At 57.7% G+C, this 19,244-nt stretch overlaps 2 protein-coding genes across 5 annotated transcripts; both read right to left on the minus strand.

Moving 5' to 3' along the window:
* Positions 1-2,433: 2,433 nt before the first annotated feature.
* CHRND (cholinergic receptor nicotinic delta subunit) lies at positions 2,434-12,888 on the minus strand. 4 transcript variants are annotated; one of them, XM_017886212.1, is made up of 12 exons: positions 12,761-12,888; positions 12,352-12,497; positions 11,606-11,650; positions 10,708-10,785; positions 10,391-10,546; positions 10,076-10,185; positions 8,921-9,121; positions 7,625-7,736; positions 7,431-7,545; positions 4,957-5,161; positions 4,750-4,868; positions 2,434-3,962 (listed from the first exon to the last, which is right to left on the minus strand). In XM_017886212.1, exons 4-12 carry the CDS (start codon positions 10,755-10,757, stop codon positions 3,780-3,782), a joined length of 1,251 nt encoding a protein of 416 aa, XP_017741701.1. In that variant the 5' UTR covers positions 10,758-10,785; positions 11,606-11,650; positions 12,352-12,497; positions 12,761-12,888; the 3' UTR covers positions 2,434-3,779. The 4 variants fall into 4 exon arrangements, with proteins under 4 accessions (XP_017741701.1, XP_017741699.1, XP_017741700.1 ...); XM_017886210.1 differs by having other exon boundaries at positions 10,676-10,785; XM_017886211.1 differs by lacking the exon at positions 4,750-4,868.
* A 431-nt stretch (positions 12,889-13,319) lies between these two features.
* Positions 13,320-18,539, minus strand: PRSS56 (serine protease 56). Its single transcript, XM_017886208.1, has 13 exons — positions 18,307-18,539; positions 17,573-17,680; positions 17,146-17,196; positions 16,852-17,041; positions 16,399-16,498; positions 16,164-16,323; positions 15,820-15,962; positions 15,445-15,607; positions 15,078-15,251; positions 14,820-14,984; positions 14,653-14,715; positions 14,183-14,289; positions 13,320-13,819 (listed from the first exon to the last, which is right to left on the minus strand). The coding sequence occupies exons 1-13, from the start codon at positions 18,401-18,403 to the stop codon at positions 13,529-13,531; spliced, it is 1,812 nt and encodes a 603-aa protein (XP_017741697.1). The 5' UTR covers positions 18,404-18,539; the 3' UTR covers positions 13,320-13,528.
* Between the last annotated feature and the right edge of the window lie 705 nt (positions 18,540-19,244).

The raw sequence follows: 19,244 nt of genomic DNA on the forward strand, positions 1-19,244 counted from the left end.
GTGTATTTTAGTAGAGATGGGGTTTCACCATGTTGGCCAGGCCAGTCTTGAATTCCTGAACTCAAGTGATCCGCCCATCTTGGCCTGCTACTGGGCATCTCCCTCACTGCGCATCCCCTCACTCGGCATCGCCCTCACTCGGTATCCCCTCACTCGGCATCGCCCTCACTCGGTATCCCCTCACTCAGCATCCCCTCACTGCACATCCCCTCACTCCGTATTGCCCTCACTCAGCATCCCTCTCCCTGAACTTCCCCCTCCCTGAGCTTCCCCGTCCCTGAGCTTCCCCCTCGCTAGGTTTCCCTTTCCCTGAGCTTCACCCTCCCTGAGCTTCCCCTTAGTGTGAGGGAAGCTCCCCCTCCCCCCACTGAGCTTCTCTCTGTGTGGCCCACTTTTCCTGGAATTTACAAAGCCCTTGTGTCCTTCTCACTTCTGAGACCCTTGCTTTTCCATTTTGCCCTCTGGTCCCCCTAGATGCGGTTTTCTTATCCTCTTTTGCAGACCATTTTCTCTCCACCTCTTTACTCTCCTTTATGACCACACTTTACCAAATTCATCAATGGCCTCCAAGAGCAGGAAGCACTGCCAAACAGTGGACCACCTGTCCCTGCATTCCCTGCCCCTGCCCCTCCTGTTTTCTCCCTCTCCCTGCTCTGGGAGAGACGGCCTAGAAGCCTTCTTGGTGTTCTCCAAAGGGTAAATCATCAATGAGGAATGGCAGTTTCTTGGAGAGGTTACGTGTGCAGGGACAGGACCCATTCAGAGAAAATCATCTGTAGAATTGTCTAACACTACTTCTCCTTTGCCACCGTCTGTTATAATGGCTGGTAGAGCAAAACACTCATTTCCTAGTCTCCCTTCAGATAGGCTAGCCATGTGATGTTTTGACCTGTGGGATGTCTGCAGGGACTTTATGGAAAAGTTTTTGTTTGTTTGTTTGTTTGTTTTTTGAGATGGAGTTTCACTCTTGTTGCCAAGGCTGTAGTACGATGGCTTGATCTCGGCTCACTGCAACCTCTGCCTCTTGGGTTCAAGCGATTCTCTTGCCTCAGCCTCCTGAGTAGCTGGGATTACAGGCGGGCACCACCAAGCCCATCTAAGTTTTGTGTTTCTAGAAGAGAGGGGATTTCACCATGTTGGCCAGCCTGGTCTTGAACTCTTTACCTCAGGTGATCCAGCCGCCTTGGCCTCCCAAAGTGCTGTGATTACAGGCGTGAGCCACTGTGTCCGGCCTATGGAAAAGTTTTGCTTCTTGATCAAAGGGGTCAGAAATGGCTGGCCCTTTTCTGCCTGAACATAGGTGCTAATTGTGCAGCTGTTGCTGTCAGCTCACAACTTGGGGCCAACAGGTCTGAGGACAGAAGCCAACTTGCCATGGAGGCAGGGGTGGGCAGATGGCAAAGTGCCTGGGTCCCTGATAGCTTTGTTAGACAGCTGAGCCGATGTGATCACCTCTGCCTCCCTATTATTATGTGAGAAAAAGGAAACTTTTTGTGTTTAAACTACAATTCCTTGAGCTTTCTGTTCCTTGCATCCGAGTGTATTACTGATTCACTGTCCATTGAAAGAGAGCAGATAGCCCTGTTGGTCTGGAGAGAGTAAGGAACACTCTCTGGCTTCCCGGAAAGCTGTGCCTGTGAGCATGACTTCCTGGGGACAGAATATGGAGTTCCATGTCAGAGTGGACCAGTCCTGACAGCACCACAGTGCTGGGGGAGTGGGTGCCGCTGGTGGAAACCGTGGTTTCCCTGGGAGCCTGTGTAAGAGGCACCCCCCGGTTTTGTGTGACATTTTGGGGTTGTCTTCTCTGGAAGTCCACAGCCACTTGAGCAGGGCCTAATAGAACTGAGGACTCAGCTGGTGGTTGAACCAAGACCTGTTGCCAACAGCGCCACCATGAGGCAGAGAGAAGCAAAGAATGTGGCTGAGAGCCCTAGACTCACTCTCATCTCTGTACGTAAGACAGACCCTCCCTGAGTTGATGGACTATTCCTGGCGAAGTCTCAGACTTCCTGCTCACCTGACGGGTGTGAGAACAAACTGGCTTTCCTATTTAGACAGGAAAATAAAAGATTTGTACCTTGAATTTTGTGAATATAGTTCATGCTGGAAGGCAGAAGTTACTGGGGTCAGTTTTGGTTTTAAATGGTTTTCTTTTCCTTGGTTACATCTAAACATTAAAATCTCACCTTCTATATATCTGAGTTAATGAGGTCACCAATTCCCCACTGAGGGAAATGGGTTAAATCACCACCCATTAAATGGGCAGGTCACATGAAAATGCTACTACTAGAAATTCAATTTTCACAACACCCCATGACTAGGACTCACTAGACACACATTTTGCAGATTAGAAAATGGAAGGTAGGAGATGAAGAGCAGCTCACTCAAGGTTACATTGCTGGTATAACAAATGACACCAAAACTTTGTTACTTAAAACAACACACATTTATTATCTCACACAGTTTCTGGGGGGTCAGGAATGCAGGAGCCACTTAGCTGGTGGTTCTGGCTTAGGGACTTTCATGGTGCTGCATGTAAGATGTCTACTGGGCTGTGATCTCATCCAAAGGCCCTACTGGGGCAGAGGATCCACTTCCACATTCACTCACGTGGCTAATGGCAGGAGGCCTTACTTCCTTGCCGTGTGGGCCTCTCCATAGGGCTCCTCAACATGCCAGCTGGCTTCTCCAAAGTGAGAGATCCAACTGATGTGAGAATGAGGGTGAATGAGCAAGAAAGAGGCCGTAGTGTCTTTCCTAACTGAATCTGGGAAGTGAGGTACCATCACTTCTGCCTCATTCTGTTGGTTACCCAGACCCACCCTGGTACAGAGTGAGGGGACTGCACAGGAGTGTGAATACTGGGTGTCACTGGGGCCATCGTGGAGGTGGGCTGCCACACAAACAGACCCTTGTCTCCCAATTCCTGCAGTATTGGCCTTTGGCCCTCAGGATAGGATTGAATGGAGGCTGTCTTTGGGATAGGGTTGCTAGATTTAGCAAATAAAAATACAGGACAAATTTCAGAAAAACAACAAATGATTTTTTTAGAATATGCCCCAAATAATGTATGACAACCCTACTTTGGGGAGGAGTAGGTGCTGGGGGGTAGGGGTCCTTTGGGGAGAGGTGCTGCATTCTGGTCCTCTAGGATTGTGTGTGCGACCTCAGGCTGACCCCAAGTCTTTGTGGATGTCAATCCTGACCTTTCCACTCCAGTCCTCAACTTCCCAAAGGGACCTAGGCAGAGTGGTCAAGGCAGAAAGAGCTAGGAAAGGATACTCTGGGGTCTGGAGGGAGGGAGGTGTCCTCAACCTCAGTCCCAGGTGAGGCCTCAGAAGCCTGAGGTTGAAGGGTAGGTGGGAAGAGGGAGGCTGGAGGAGCCAGGGAGTGAAGGCGCAGATTCCTGCTTGCTCTACCCCACACCTTGGGGGAGGAGGAGCAGAGAAGGGGCCCTATCTGTCTCACCCCTATCAGAGTTCTCCCTGTGAGGCCACCCTGAGTGGCCTCCTCCCTGGCCCCCGAGCCAGCCTCCTGCTTCCCCACAGATCGTCCTGCCCACCCGCTGTAGCTAGTGTCCACCCTCAGACCATCTCAAGTGGCCCCGTCTTGATTTCAGGGGAGCCATTGAGCATTGAGGAGTGGCTGCTCCCTCCCTTCCTTGGACTCTTCCCCAGTCTGAGGGGCGCGAGCCTCAGGGCTAGGAGTGGGTCTCATTAGGGACCATGGCTCCTCTCTCAGACCCTGCTGTCTCCTGGCTCCCCCACAGGCCCACCCTAGATGAAGCGCTTGTCCTGCACGTCGTAGGAGTAGGGGTCCCCGGGAAAAGGCTGGGGCGGTGGCTGGTTGTAAACACCCTGCAGGAAGATCCAGGCTGTGCCCACCACCATAACAGGCGTCACCACAAAGAGGCAGAGGCGGTCCACTGTGCGGGCCACTCGGTTCCAGCTGTCTTTCTCCTGTGGGTAGGAGCAGAAAGAATGGGGTGAGAAGGGCCTCAGGCCACAGAGCCCCACCCCCAAGCTGGGGCCCAGCCATGGAGCAGAGGCCCGGCTCAGTGTGCCTGCAGAGGCTGCCTCTGGCTTGCAGGATACTGCCAGCTTGTCCCCAGCAAGGTCCCAGGCGCCTCTGGCCACAGGCAGGGCTGAACACTCTGTTGAGGAGGCAGAGAACAGACCATAGCCTCCCTCTCTGCTATAGCACAGGGCTCTGGGGCTAGAGAGGAACTGAGGCCCAGGGGTCGCTCCTAGGGGCTAAGGAAGGTGGATAGACCCCTCTCCTCTTTCTCCCCCATCCCAGCAAGTCAGGGCTGCTGTCAGCCCATATGTGAACTGGGAATAGATGCCTTTTCTCAAGAGAGAATTTTTAGAAGTTGTATAATGTTGAATAACCATATATGGCTACCTTTAAAATGTCTGGTTCCGTCTGGAGTATCAGGCTTGAAACTGAGTAGGGACAGAAAATGATTGGCAGCTGGGAGAAAGAAGGGACCCTAAGGGATGCTCAGAGTGTGGCCTGGACAGGGTGGAGCTGTATGCCTATGTGTGTGTGCCTGGCCCCAGTGCTGCTATAGGGTGCCAGGCAGGAGTTCTCTCTCCCTGGGAGGGGCCTGGAATCTGTATCACCTTAACTCCCTCATCTAAGTTGGTGTGTGTCTCTAAGGGGAACCCTGCCCTCTTAAGATAGAATACGCTTAATCAGTGCCCTACTTGAACACCTGTACATGGCAATCCTGTGGTCCCTTACCTCATTGTAATTGTTCTGGTCCCTCATGTGGTTAACAATGAAGTTTGCCCCATCTACAGCTGGCTTCAGCTCATTGAAGAGTTCCTGCTGGGCCTGCTCAGAGCTTGCTGGGGGCCGGCCTATGGACAAGGGGCCAGAGTGGGTGTGAGGCCTGCCCCCACCCACCTCCCACAGACGGGCTGAAAACCAAGACCAGCGGGGACCCACGTGCAGTGGTGAGGCGCCTGGCCAGCCCATGCCGCTCTGACTGCTTCTCAAACATGAGGTCACTGCGGGACTTGAGCAAGAAATACTCCTCAGCCTTGGAGATGTATCCCAGGGAGCTGCTCCTCCGCACCAGGGCCCCAGGGCTGGGTCCGTCCTCTGCTGGGCGGGACATGTGCAGGAGCTCTGGCAGGGTCTCCAGGAAGAGCTGGGGCCGTGTCAAGGGGCCACAAGAAAGGCGTTTGGTTATTGTTGTTTTGTTTTGTTTTGTTTTGAGATGGAGTCTCACTCTGTCGCCAAGCTGGAGTGCAGTGGCCCCATCTCGGCTCACTGCAACTTCCACCTCCCGGGTTCAAGTGATTCCCCTGTCTCAGCCTCCCAAGTAGTTGGGACTACAGGCACATGCCACCATGCCTAGCTGATTTTTGTATTTTTAGCAGAGATGGGGTTTCATCATGTTGGCCAGGATGGTCTTGCTCTCCTGACCTCATGATCCGCCCGACTCGGCCTCCCAAAGTGCTGGGATTACAGGCGTAAGGCACCGCGCCCGGCCAAGAAAGGCCATTTTACAAGGATGGGGTGACCTTTATACATCCTAACATACGTGACTTCATTCCTGGCTGCCACAAAGTGCTCCCCCGTCTGACTCTGTCATTGATTCCCCGATCTCCTACTGATGCACCTGTAGGTTGCTTCCGGCTCTGGAGACCACATCACCCATGGTGCGGAGGAGAACCCATTCACTAAAAATGATTAATTAAAGACCAAAAACTAAGGTAAATGCTCCAAATGCTACAGTGTCCCTCCATCAAATGCTGAAAAGAAAAGGGTTGCTAAGGCCCGTCATGGTGGCTCACGCCTATAGTCCCAACTATTTGGAAAGCCGAGGCAGGTGGATCACTTGAGGTCAGGAGTTCGAGACCAGCCTGGCCAACATGGCAAAACCCCATCTCTACTAAAAATGCAAAAATGAGCTGGGCATGGTGGCATGCGCCTGTAATCCCAGCTACACAGGAGGGTGAGGCATGAGCATCACTTGAACCTGGGAGGCAGAGGTTGCAGTGAGCTGAGATCGAACCATGGAACTCCAGCCTGGGCGACAGAGGGAGACTCCATCTCAAAAAAAAAAAAAAAAAAAGAGTTGCTAAACTGACTTCAGCTGTCCCAGAACAACCAGCCAGCCCTGCAGTAGCCAAGAGGCAAGGGCATCCCTCTCCCGGGCACCCTGCCCACTCAGTCCTCTCCTTCTTCCTTCTGAGTTGCAGCAAACAGTGGAATGAACTCATTAAGTATATAGCTAGAAGAATTTTTACAGATGCATTCCCCTGGGTAAATCCCCGGTGATGAGATAGTGAGCATGATCCCCAAAAATCAACCTCATACCTGCCCCCGCTCAGTTCCCTCCCAGCCCCAGAGATAGCCACCATTCTGACTTCTATCACCAAACATTGATTTGGCCTGTTCTTGAACTTCTTACAAAGTGAGGCCTGCAGCATGTGCCGCTGTGTCTGGTTTCTTTCAGGGATCAATCTGCCAGGAGGTTCACGCATGCAGGGGTGCAGTAGCTGCGGGTGCTTCTGCACTGCTGAGCAGCACTCCCGTGGGAGTATGTGGCCAGTGTCTTTATGTATTCTACAGATGGCCTTTGGACAACTTCCAGATTTTTTTTTTTTTTTTGGAGACGGAGTTTCGCTCTTGTCACCCAGGCTGAAGTGCAGTGGTGGGATCTTGGCTCACTGCAACCTCCACCTCCCAGGTTCAAGCAATTCTCGTACCTCAGCCCCCCGAGTAGCTGGGATTACAAACGCATGCTATCATGCCTGGCTAATTTTTGTATTTTTAGTAGAGATGGGGTTTCACCATGTTGGCGAGGGTGGTCTTGAACTCCTGACCTCAGGTGTTGATCCACCCGCCTCAGCCTCCCAAAGTGCTGGGATTATAGGCATGAGCTACCACACCCGGCCCCTGCTTTTTTTGTTTTTTGATTTTTGGTTTTTTTTTTAGAGATGGGGTCTCAATCTGTTGCCCAGACTGGGGTGCAGTGATGTGATCATAGCACATTGCAATCTCCAACTCCTGGGTTCCAGGGATCCTCCCACCTCAGCCTCCTGAGTAGCTGAGACTCCAGGTGTGAACCACTGTACCTGGCTCAATCTCCAGCTTTTGGCTATTGAGAGTGCTCATTTCCTTTTTTTTTTGAGACAAGGTCTCACTGGAGTGCCCTGGGGCAATCACAGCTCACTGCAGCTTTGACCTCCCAGGCTCAAGTGATCCACCTCAGCCTCCTGAGTAGCTGGGACTACAAGCATGCGCCACCACACCTGGCTAATTTTTTGTTTGATTTTTTGTAGAGATGGGAGTGTCACTATGTTGCCCAGGCTAGTCTCCAACTCCTGGGCTCAAGAGATTCTCCTGCCTCAGCCTCCCAAAATGCTGGGATTACAGTGGTGAGCCATTGCGCTGGGCCGAATACTCACCTTCTTGACCCCCTCAGACAGCACATGGGTGCTGGGTGTTCGGAAGTGGATGTTGAGCACGATGACACAGATCACCACAACCATGGTGACCAGCACCATGCCGAAGAGCAGGAACCTGTGGGCACACACTCAGCTTGGAGCCCCCAGGGCTGGGCTGGGCAAGCAGGGTGGGGCCGGGCTTGGGCATCACTCACTTGCCGATAAGGGGGATGGCCATGGATGTGGCGGGCAGCCGCTTGGAGATGAGCAGCAGGAAGACAGACTGAGCCAGGAGCACAGAAATGGCCACTGATGTCTTCTCACCACCTGGGGAAGCCAGACTTAGCTTCTTTGGGGAAACTAGGACCTTGGGGCCCTAGTCCTAGAGGGTCCTGCTGTGGCCCCTGGCACCTCTGTAGTAGTACCATGGTGCCCTGATGAAAATCATGGTTTATGGAGCTACAGTGCCTGGGTGCAAATCTCAGCTCTGCCACTTACTAGCTGGGTGACCTTGGGCAAGTAGCCCAACCTCTCTGTGCATCAGTTTTCTCAACTGTTGAATATGGTGAGAGTGTGTTTAACACACATCACTCTGCCTGGCACTGGGTAAGTGCTCATGAAAATCAGCTGTCACAACCCACCCATGCCACTGAACCCTCCTGGAGCACAGATCTGTGTGCATTACTTCCTGCTCAGAAAACACCAGGGTGTCATCATAGCACCAGGATAACACCCCAACTCCCAGCCCCTCACTCGGACACCCCAGCCCAGTGCTATCTTGCTCTTCCCACCTGAGCTCCTGCAAGGGCAGGAAGGGGGGCTCCGCTGCTGAGGCCCCCTCAGCCCCTGCCTGGCCCCCTCCTCATCAGCATTGCCCCTCCTGCCGAGGGTAGCCCCACCCAATCCTGCTCAAGTCCATTCCAAATCCACCTCCTCTCCACCTCCTCTAGGAGCCCTCCCAACCCCACTGCAGATGGAAGGTGCCCCCCTTCTCCCTCCTGATGTCCTGCCAGGGGCAGGGGCTGGGTGGCCTTTGACCCTGGGACTCACTATGCCCTGCTCATAGTAAATATTCTGAACTTGTAAACCACTGCCTCCTAGAGTCAGGTGAGCATAGACAGGTTTTCTGCCTCACACCCTACTGTCCTAGAGACCCTGTTATTCACCCACTGGTTCAATAGTTGAGGGCCTTCTGTGTGCCAGGCTCAAGGTCACATACTGGTGACCATGAGGGACTTAGTCTCTGCTCTGACAGAGGGACAGTTTAGTAGTTCTTCTGCGAGTCCGTGGGAAGTAGCATCTTGGAGATGCCCTGCCCTGTCCATTTGGGAATGTTGCCCAGAATCATACGGCCCTCCCTCTGGGTGGCCCTCACACTTGGCCCAGGCAGGGAGCTCCAGGAATGGAAATCCCAGGTGGCTCCCAGGAGGAAGTGAGGGGGCAGGGCTGGGGCTGGCCGTGTTTGGGTGGGCATGGGGAGGGGGAGCAGGGAACAGGGCCTGGAGGCTCACTGTCGGCTGGTAGGTAGAAGACCAGGTTGACCATGAAGGAGATGAGCACGCAGGGCACCAGAATGTTGATGATGTAGAAGAGGGGCTTGCGGCGGATGATGAGGTAGAAGGTGACGTCCTGGCGGCTGGGGCTGTCCAGAGGGGCTCTGGGGTCCACATTGACCCTGGCCGGCCGGTGCACTATCTCCCACTCCCCGTTCTCTGAGGGCGGCACATGGACACCTTAGGGTCAGGCCAGGCCAAAGGGGCTAGGCAGGGCCTGGGGACAAAATGAGGGGCTGGGCGGGGCAAGCCAGTCCAAGACGCGGCCGGCTGGTGGGTGTTGTTCCCTGGGGGGTCGGGATGGAAGTTTCCATCTGTGAGGGGCAATCTTCCTCTGTGACTGATTTCTTTTTTATCTTTTCGGAAAAAGTAGAAGCTGAGCCCATACAGGACTCAAATAAGGGGTATCTTTTGGCTCAAAAGATACACGAGCCAAAAATAGGTATTGCAGATTAAAGAGACCAAGTCAAACAAATGCTCTCAGATATTGAGCCTGTCTTCCTGAGTAACAAAGAAAAACCTCCTGGACATTAATTGAGCCACTCCTCCTCGGCCTGGGCCTGGGGGATAACGAGCCAGTGACAGTAAAACTATCCCTGCCATGACGTGCCAGCCTGAGACAGTGAGACAGGGTCCCTTCTGATGGACGGGGTGAGCGGTAGGCCCCATGAAGAATCCGAGCCTGGGTACAGATCGGGGATGAGGATGTCAGGAGGGGTGGCAGATACCCCCCATCAGGATGACACAGCCCTCATGCCAACCACACCCCTGGGTTCACCAGATACAGGAAAGACTAAACCCCTGCCAGCCACAGGCATCTCATGTGTGAGAAGCATGACTTCCGGGCCTGGGCAGGGGCAGGGGAGGGCACTGGCACCGTCTCTCTCTGCCTTTGGGATAGCTTTGCATTCACGAAGTGTGAGTGTCTGTGTGCCTCTCTGTGGGCGGGCATGTGTCTGCCCTTCTGTGTCTAGCTGATCGTGTGAGTAGCTGTGTATCGGTGTTCTAGGTATGTGTGTGTGCACGTGTGTATCTCTTGGGTGGGCAGTGCCAGTGTGTCTGTGTGTGTGTGTCTGAGGGACCTGCCCACCCACTGGTGGCTGCTCCCAGCACCTGTGAAGCCTTCAGGGTCAATGATGATCCACTCCACGGGGTAGGTGCGGTTCTCTTCGGCATCCTGCTTCAGGCTCAGTGTGATCTCTTTGGCCGTGTACTTGAGGGAACTGGGGAGGGCAATGGGCAGAGAGTGACACTCAGTCACTGGCTGGGGCCACAGAGCGGGGAAAGGTTAGTAAAGGAGGACCATTGTGGGGAGGGCAGCACTAATCCGGACAGGGCAGGGGCCTCTGTCTGGGGGTGCTTCAGTCACCTCCTTCGGCCCTTGGTAGGGTGCTTTGGGGTGAGGGGTGGCTGGATAAATGGGAGCACCTGAACTTGAGGGAGCAGTTCTGCCAGTCGAAGGGGAAATAGGTGACAGAGATGGGGCAGGAGGAGCGGAAGATGGCAGGTGGCAGCCAGTACACAAAGCCGTAGTCGTAGACAAGCACGTTGCAGGAGTAGGAGATCTGGAAGGAGCCATCATTGCTGGGGAACAGGGACAAGAACCACAGTGAGCTCTGGCGACTCAGGACTGGCAGAGTTGGGGGATGCAGAGGAGGCTTAAGGAAAGGAGGCAGGGTGACAGAGAGGAGGTCAGGGAGGGCTTGGCTCAACTTGTTCTCCAGCACAATCTCTGGGAGCCACACCATGTCTGGGGGGAGGCGCAGGACACTGATATTTCCAAATTCTTCAGCATTCCACTTCAGCCGGTTGTCTGTCCAGCCCTGGAATCCCAAAGGCATGTCAGCAGTGCACTCTGCAGCTGTCCAGGCTCCTGGCTCCCCCTACTTCCCTGAGAGAAGACTGAACAGGGTCTGAGAGCTGTGACAAAAGAGGTTTGGGGAAGGCAGGTACAGAGTGTGGATTCAGGTCTGTCATAGACAGTTGTGCAGGATGCTCACTGCACAACTAAGAGAGCATTATTTCCACTGTGAGCATAGGAGATTTGTGTTTGTACTGTGGACTTTTGACAGACAGGAGGAGAATGTTTTCTAATAAAAACCAAGATAAAGTGGCAGTTTTCCAACATGTGAATCCTAATCCACTTGAAGGTGACACTAGGGGCTGGTGAGGGCACTAGGTGGGGGAAGGACAGTTGGGCCTGGGGCTTCTCTGTAGGGAGGCACCAACCCCTCCTGAGAGACAGTGTCCAAGGCAGATGGGATCTCCAAGTGGAAGCAACCTGGAGCCCTGCTTTCCCCCTACCCCACCGGCTCTGGGAGGGGCATTAATTTTTTTTGAGATGAAGTCTTGCTCTGTCACCCAGGCTGGAGTGCAGTGGCACAATCTCGACTCACTGCAAGTTCCCCCTCCTGGGTTCACACCATTCTCCACTCTCCTGCCTCAGCCTCCCAAGTAGCTGGGACTACCAGCGCCCCCCACCACGTCCGGCTAATTTTTTGTATTTTTAGTAGAGACGGGGTTTCACCGTGTTAGCCAGGATGGTCTTGATCTCCTGACCTCGTGATCTGCCCACCTCGATCTCCCAAAGTGCTGGGATTACAGGCATGAGCCACCGCGCCCGGCTGGGAGGGGCATTCTTACGTGCTCTATCCACACATTGGTAGTGAGGGTCTCCTCAACTTCTTTCTGTAATTAGACGGTAGAGCCATATCATTCTTTTATACGCACACATTCACCCACTCTCTCTGTATTTTTTTTTTTTTGAATCTTGTTCAATTGCCCAGGCTGGAGTGCAGTGGCACGATCTTGGCTCACTGCAACCTGCAACCTCTGCCTCTTTGGTTCAAGCAATTCTCCTGTCTCAGCCTCCCTAGTAGCTGGGATTACAGGCGCATGCCATCACACCCGGCTAATGTTTGTAATTTTAGTAGAGACAGGGTTTCACTATGTTGGCCAGGCTGGTCTCGAACTCCTGACCTCAGCTGATCTGCCCACCTTGGCCTCCCAAAGTACTGAGATTACAGGCGTAATCCACCACGCCCGGCTTACATTCACCCACTCTCAACTGGCACCCAGGGACACCATGGCATCTGGGCCCTGATCACTCACAGTCAGGAGTGGGTGGGCAGCTAGGGAGCAGAGAGGACCGGTGGCCTCTGAAGTGTGTCACAGATGGGTCGTGCTATGGGTGTGGATGGGGGACACCCCAGAGCTTACACTGGAGGGGCAGGAGAGCAACCTGTCAGGGCACAGAGCAGCTCCAGCACATTTCCCAGAAAGGAGCCACCACAGGCCAGTCGGGGGCTTCTATATTCCTCCACGGCTATCCTAGTCCTGGGAAGCTGTCCCTGCTCTCCCTCCCAACCCCGCACCCGAGGGCCTCTCACCAGGGAGATGAGGTTGGAGAGCGTGAGGGCCAGGGCGACGTCCACACTCTCCTCTTTGTGCGCTACGGGCCGGAGCTCCTTGTTGTAGCTCTTCTCTTGAAACAGGTGCCGGATCAGCCGCTCCTCCTCGTTCAGCCCCCAGATGCCTGGGGAGGGTCAGGGACAAGGACTGAATGGGGCCCTGGGCAGGGGACTCAGGAGGGAAGCTGCCCTGAGGTCCTTCTGGACCATGAGGTTGGGATGAGCAGGGGGAAATCCAACCACTCCCTGGGAGTGGGGGCCCCAGAAGGCGGCCCCCCAGCAGGGAGAGATGGCAGAGTGGGAGTAGGGAGTGAGAGGAGGCCATGCTGTGGGGCGCCTGGGTGGGCATCATGGGGGACCCCAGGGTGGGGAGGATGTCTACCCTTACCACACACCGCCAGGGCGGCCAGCAGCCCCAGTGTCAGCACTGGCCCCTCCATCCCAACCCTCTGACTGGGACCTGCATCTGCACCTCCCATCTACAGGGCTGCGGAATGAGGGTGGGTGGGAGAGGGGACAGGTGTTGGTGGAGGAGGGAGTCAAAGGGAAGAGGCAGCCGGAAACACAATCTGACACCTCATGGTGGTGGGAGACGGGCCAGCCAGGGCAGGAGCCCAAGGACGTGAGGCAAAGATCCCAGGCTGGGACTCCCCGCAGCTCGGTGGCAGGGGGCGGAGCAGGGAGGACGTTGTGGGGGCGGGGCGCTGAGTGGAGATGCTGGGCAGTGGGGCCAGCGCTGGGCAGCCATGCATGGGGGTGGGGCGACAGGCAGGCCAGCTGCTGCCACTTCTCAGAAGGCAGGAGACAGTCTCAGATGGGGACCTCACAGCCTCTCTCCAGCCTCTGTGACCCTTGCCAAATGCTTCCAGAGGCAGCCCTGCCTGGATCCCACCCCTGAGACTGAATGTCCACCCACCAGGTCCCATCCCAAGAAAGCTCCAGAGTTATTTCCATGTATTATAAATAACATTTATTAAAGCAGCTGTGATTCTCTGATTGTAAACCTGGGAAGACATAGAGGGCCCAGGACCCCCACCCCATCCCACCCTCACACACCCACCAATGTGGCAGCGACAGTTTGTCATTATGCTCCTGAGTCCCTCTCAGCTCCTGGGAGCAGTGGGTCCTCCCCAGGGGCTGGGGGCCCAGACATGGCTCAGGGTTGCCTGGCGGGAGGTACCTGAGGGTTGAGTGGGTGGTGCCCCTTCCTCTCCAGTCCAGGCCCCTGCCCTACATCCATCCAGTGTCCCTCAGGCTCCCCTTCTGCCAGGGCAGCCACGCGGAAGGCCTGCAGGGCCTGCACCAGCAGTCGGGGGAGGCTGCGAGCCAGTGTGGCCGGCTCCAGGCCCACCAGGCCACTGAAGGCCACATGCCGACCCCCCAAGCCTGCCCGCACCCAGGCTCTGAAAAGCCCGGTCAGTGTCTTGGAGCCCAGATCTGCCAGGACCTACAGAGGGAGGAGTGGGGATCAGGGGCCCTGAGTTGGAATCCCAGAGATCACCCCCTCTGCCCCTGGGCCCCAGAAACTCTCACCTAGACCCATGCTCCTTCCTTTCTCCCAGAAACCCTGCTCATTTCCCGCTCACGTGGACACCCCCACCCACCCCTCTACTCACTCTCCCCACCACCATCCCCAGTGGCCTGGCTCACACTCCGTGGGCCCTACTCCCTCTACCTACCCCCAGAGCAGGGGCAGAGGCGACCCCAGGCTGCTGGGAGGGCATCGGGGCTGGGCCCTCTGCACCTTCCCTGGGCTAGGTCTTAGCCTTCCCAGGCCACCGTGAAGGAGTCTGGAAGCCTGGGGACCTACCTCATGAAAGTTCATGGCCAGGTGCTCCGAGGGGACCTGCAGGATCCAGGCATGGGCCCCCTGCAGGGCAGCCAACTTCTGTCGTAGGGGCTCCAGCCCAGGGCAGCCTGGAGAAAGAGGTGAGGCCCCGGGAATAATGAACGGATGCGATATGGAACTGGAGGTGGCACTCCCACCAGCACTTCAGGACGGCCTCCCAGGAGACACACTTAGCCTCTTATGATATAGATGGGGAAACTGAGGCTCGGGGAAGTTAAGCAGTAACACCAGGCAAAGCATCTCTGACACTGATGAGAGCTAAAACCACAAGTCCTCCAAAAGAGTCATACGCTCTATGGCGGGGAGGGGAGAGTGAGTTCACTCTGTTGCCCCACCGGGTGAGTGCTTCCCGGAGCTGCCTAAAAGCGCTTCCGACCTCATCCAGGCCCTCGACCTATCCCCTCCCGAAGGTCGGCAGAGGGCGTCATTACCGTTGGCTTCTCCGCGCGGCTCCGGCCTCCACTTCGGGAATCGAGTGCCTGCAGCCCGCGATCCTGGGGAGGCACAGGGTTAGGGGACCTCCTCGGCCGGAGAAAGAGGCTCCGCCGCGCGGGTGGAGCCGGGCCAGGGCTGGGCTGGGCTGGAGGGCGCGGGGTACCTGAGTGCAGCCGCAGCTCGCGGGCAGGGTGCCGGGGAGACTCCTGGAGCGCTGGAGCGGGGCGAGCCAGGGCGGGGGCCAGGCGCCGCAGCCCCGGGCGCGGGCCGAGCAGCTCCTGGGCGTTCCGCAGCAGGCCCAGCAGCGTGTGCGCCAGCGAGCGCAGCTCTGCAGACCGTACAGGAGTCGGAGCTGCGGTCAGAGGCTGGACAGGCCCCTTTCCCTACGCCCCCCATCCCGGTCCCGGTGAACAGAACTGACCGCATCGCCGCCGGCGCTGCAGGCACTGCTGGTGCGCCAAGCGCGCACAGGCGCCCTGGGACCCCGGGCACAGGCGGGCATAGAAGGCGCAGAGCCGGGTGGTGTCTGCCTGCAGGTCCTGGGGGGGTTCCCAGGCCAGAAGCTCCCTGCAACTGGGCTCGCGACTGGAGGAGGCTGCTGCGGGCGGGACAGGGGTCGGCTCACCCTGTGTTTGGCGCCCTAGCTCCCACACTCCTTCCCCGGAGGGAGACAGGCTATGCCGAGGCAGAAGGGAGCTGGGAATGGGCACGGGCCGGGTGGAAACGGGCTTGTCCCACGGTTGTCCGTTGGGACACTGGGAACGGGGCATTGGAAAGAGAGCGCTCACAGCTCATCTGCTCCTGGAGCCAGTCCTTGAACACGGCCACGCGGGTGTAGACTCCGGGCTTCCCTGGCTCCCCGCAGCCGTCCCCCCAGGAGGTGACTCCGAAGAGGACTTCTCTAGGGCGGGGGCCAGGCTCAGAACAGGTCAGGGGGCCTCCCGAGTCACCCTGCGGGGCCAAGAGAGAGGACGCTGCATTCACCTGCCCCCTGTGACGCCCGCCTTACGCCTGGCAGGTGTGAGCTGCCACTTGTATCCATTTTAGCGATGAGGACAGAGAGGCTCAGAGAAGTCCAGTGACAGCCAGACATGGAGGGAAAGGAGGCCGTCGTGGCCCTGGGGAGGCTCAGCCGGCCTTTTCTCTTCAGACTAGGTTCATACCTGGCACGAGTCAACGCCCCCCGCCAGGTACCCGGCGCAGAGCATGGTGCTGGGGCGCAGCCCGGGCCCCAGGGCCCTTCGGCAGGTGTCGGCGCTGAGCAGGGGAACACGGGCCTCTCTCACTGCCTCAGCCTCAGGCCCGTCTGCAGGGAAGGGGTGGAAGGATCAGGTTTGGAGGGCAAGAGCTCCGCCTTTGCTGCCCCTTTCCCCCCCCCCCCCCCCCCCCATTCCTCCCCTTTGAAAGAGCAGGCAGCATTTTTCCAAGGCAGCCTGGCCTCCCCATACTCTATTACCTCGGACCTCCAATTCTTCCCACTATGGGCCGGCTCACCCACGCCCAGTACCTTCGAAGAGGGCCCCCCAGCCCGCGATGGCGCAGGCGGTGCCGGCAGGGGGCTCCTGGGGCTTCTGGGGCAGGCACACGGGGCGCGCCGGCCCCCCTGGGCTCACCGGCGTCCACAGCTGCACCAGGGCCAGGTCGTTGTGGAAGGTCCGCGGGTCAAACTGAGGAGGGGGAGGTGGAGCAGGGTCAAGGAGGTGTGGTGCCCAGCCTTGGGGGCCTGGAGACTGCCTTCTTACCTTGGGGTGGGGCAGGATGCGGTTCACTGGCACCTCCTCCGCTTGCTCTCCCCGGGGCCCCTCGGCCAGCGTCACAGTCCACAGAAGCTCATTCGGGGCGCTGTGGGACGAGCGGTGGCTGAGACGCAGGAAGGACAGGGGCACACGCAGCAGGCCCCTCGGAGACCCTACCCCTCCGCCCGCACGCAGGGCTTTCTCTACTTGGGGGCAGGGAGGGCGGGCCGGGGAGGGGTCCCGTCCCAGAGGGGCGAACGCGCCCGGCGGTGCCACCCCCTCCGGGCTGGCATCCTGGCGGGGCGGGCTCGGCCCCTTGAGACTGGGAAGCCCGGGACCGGTAGCCGCCAGGGGGCAGCAGAGACCACCTTTCCCGCGCGTCGCCTGCCGGACAACCCGGCAGGTGCGGGGCCCAGCGCTGGGGACCCCGGCTGGGCAGGGCCTGGGGGCCCTACTTACCCCACAAAGCAGTGCGCTGCCGTGAGCACCCAGGACGCCGCTACCAGGACGCCGCCGCACAGAGGCTGCCCGCCGAGCTGCAGCCTCACCAGCCAGGGCCAGGCCCCGGGCGGCGCCGCGCTGCCCCCAACGATGCGGCCGTGGGCCCGCGTCACGTTGGCAGTGCTCGGGCGCCTCTCGCCGCACCGCCCTAGAAAGGGGCAAGGGGTGTCACGAGGGACATGTTCTGGCCATCCTCGCCTTCGAGGCCCACCGGGCTCTCAGGCCTGCCCTCTCCAGCCTTTTCAGCCTCACCTGGCTCAGGTGGGTCCTGGAGGGGAGCTTGAGGCCTGGGGCGCCCAGATCCTGCGGAGAAAGAGGGTTTTGAGTCTTACTGCCGCCCTCTCGCCCGTCCTCACCCCAGGCTGGGCCGAGCCTCTTTCTCCCCATCTCTCAGCCCTCCAGCCCACACAGGTTCTATTTCAGCAACCATGAACTTCTCCTGGTCACCACAGGAGCACAGAGTGTTTCCACCTCCCTGTCTTTGCACAGGCCGTGCCCCAAGCCTAGCGTGTCTCTTCCACTTGGAGAGACAGACCTTCACAAATATCGTCTTGGTTGCGGCCCAACTCAGTCTCTGCCTCCAAGAGGGGAGTTAAGACTGAAGGGAAGGGACAGGGGCAGCAGAATGGGCCCAGGGTAGGCAGCAAGTCCACTGGGGCATGGGGGGCAGGGTGGGCACCTCGGCACTCGTGCGATCTGTGCTGGATCTCCATCGCCACTCGGTTTATTGCCCACTGGGCACTCCTCTGGGCTGCCTGCAACGCCTGAGTCCCCTGGGCCGACAGAACTGCTGGGACAGGGGGCACACAATCATGCGTGGTTGGGGAGGAGCCTCAGCCTTATCCTCCGGGTTCCAGCCTTGAGCCCTGCCTCAGGAGACCCACAAGCCTGGGACAAAATGAGGAGGCGAGTGAGCCCCTGGGAAGCTGGGCCCAGCACTCAGAGCCCATGGTTCCAGGTTCTCAGCCCAAGATATCTCCCTAATTCAACTGAGCTGGACTGGAATCTTTGAAAGGTGTTTTTCCTTAACAATTTTTTTTTTTTTAAAGACACCACTCCAAAGATACATCACAGAACTCAGTCTTACTGACTGAAAGTAGCTGTGTTTGAGTGGCCCACCTTTGGCCAGGACAGCCAAGGGTGTGGTACTGCCCCAGGCTGTTTCTCTCTGCTCCACAGGGCCTTCTCTCCATTCCTTTCGGCATGCTTGACAGCTCCCCTTCCCTCTCCCGCCACACCCCTCCTCTCCCACCTATATCTCAGTTCTTGGCCCCTTCTCGCAGCAGGGTGGGCAGAAGGGGCCAAAGGTCCTTATGAGTAGGGGTGACAAGCTCTTCTGTCCTCTTCCGCCCAGGATCCCACTTCCTCTACATTCTTCCCGACTCCGCGGCTCTCAGACCAGCCTGGGCTTACCTTGCAGGGTGCTGGGGGGCAGGCGCGTGTACAGTGGGTGCCCGTGAGCAAACCATGGACTTGGGAGAGGTAGCAGTAGCAGCACAGCCAGCAGCATGGTGACCAGGAGCTGGGGTGAGAGACCCCCGTCCTCTCTCCTCCTCGGAGTCCACCTTCCGGGCGCCTATCCTTTGGTGCCCGCCTTCTGCTGCCTTTCGGCCCCCAGGCACTGAATTCTTGTCCCTCAAATCATCTGACCCCGTTCTCTTACATCAAAATTACCCGCCTCCCTGGTCAGCCCTCACCTGGCCCTTAACTCCTAGGAGCCCACAGGGGAACGGGGCTGCGGGGTCTTTATAGAGGACAGCCTGGGGGAGGGGTGCATGGGAGGGTGGCCAAGACTGGGGGAGGAGTGGAGTAGTGGGCTTGACCTTCACCTTTCAAGTCTCATCATCCCAGCTCCGAGCCCCCCTTCTGTCAAAGGAGCCCTTGTTTCTGCGGCTCCATCAAAGGGGCCAAGACAGGGAAGAAGAGCTGACGGTTGGGCTGCAGGCCAGGCAGAGGGGGCTGCTGGGTGGGGGCGGGCCCTGGCTTCAGGGCTGGGATGGGGGGGGATCCCCATCTGCCTCTACCCCTGAGGAGCTTACAGCTATGACGGGGCAGACACTCCTGGAGGGAGGAGGGCAGGGGGTGTCTGGGGTTTCTCAGCAGCCCCACCCCCTGAGGAAGCCCTGGAGCTCCCCACCCCTCTGCCCCTAATTGCTTGGCAGAGTCCCTCCCCAATGTGGCCATTTCTAAAGATGATCAAAGCAGCCTAATTAGCGCCGTAATTGCTGCACTGGGGGTGGTGGGGTGGGAAGGGGCAGAGGCAGGCAGCCGCAGGAGTGGTGCAGAAAGGGAGGCGGGAGATGAAAGGCCCACAGTGGCCCAGTTCCGGGAGGACAGGCCCTAGCAGCTTC

Source organism: Rhinopithecus bieti, unplaced genomic scaffold (genome assembly GCF_001698545.2).
Source record: "Rhinopithecus bieti isolate Rb0 unplaced genomic scaffold, ASM169854v2 scaffold_13704, whole genome shotgun sequence".
Classification (NCBI taxonomy): Eukaryota; Metazoa; Chordata; class Mammalia; order Primates; family Cercopithecidae; genus Rhinopithecus; species Rhinopithecus bieti.

Bases quoted from the DNA above. Each gene is read 5' to 3' on its own strand.
- PRSS56 (XM_017886208.1), bottom strand. From the start codon at position 18,403: ATGCTGCTGGCTGTGCTGCTACTGCTACCTCTCCCAAGTCCATGGTTT. The intron at 17,197-17,572 runs GTGCCCACCCTG...CTTTCTCCGCAG, and splicing joins CAGATCGCACGAGTGCCGAG to GATCTGGGCGCCCCAGGCCT. The intron at 15,608-15,819 runs GTATGAACCTAG...TTGGCCCCGCAG, and splicing joins GGGGCGTTGACTCGTGCCAG to GGTGACTCGGGAGGCCCCCT.
- CHRND (XM_017886209.1), bottom strand. From the start codon at position 12,851: ATGGGAGGTGCAGATGCAGGTCCCAGTCAGAGGGTTGGGATGGAGGGG. The intron at 10,786-11,605 runs GTAAGAATGCCC...TTGGGATTCCAG, and splicing joins CCAATGTGTGGATAGAGCAC to GGCTGGACAGACAACCGGCT. The intron at 10,186-10,390 runs GTGCTCCCATTT...TGCCCTCCCCAG, and splicing joins AACTGCTCCCTCAAGTTCAG to TTCCCTCAAGTACACGGCCA.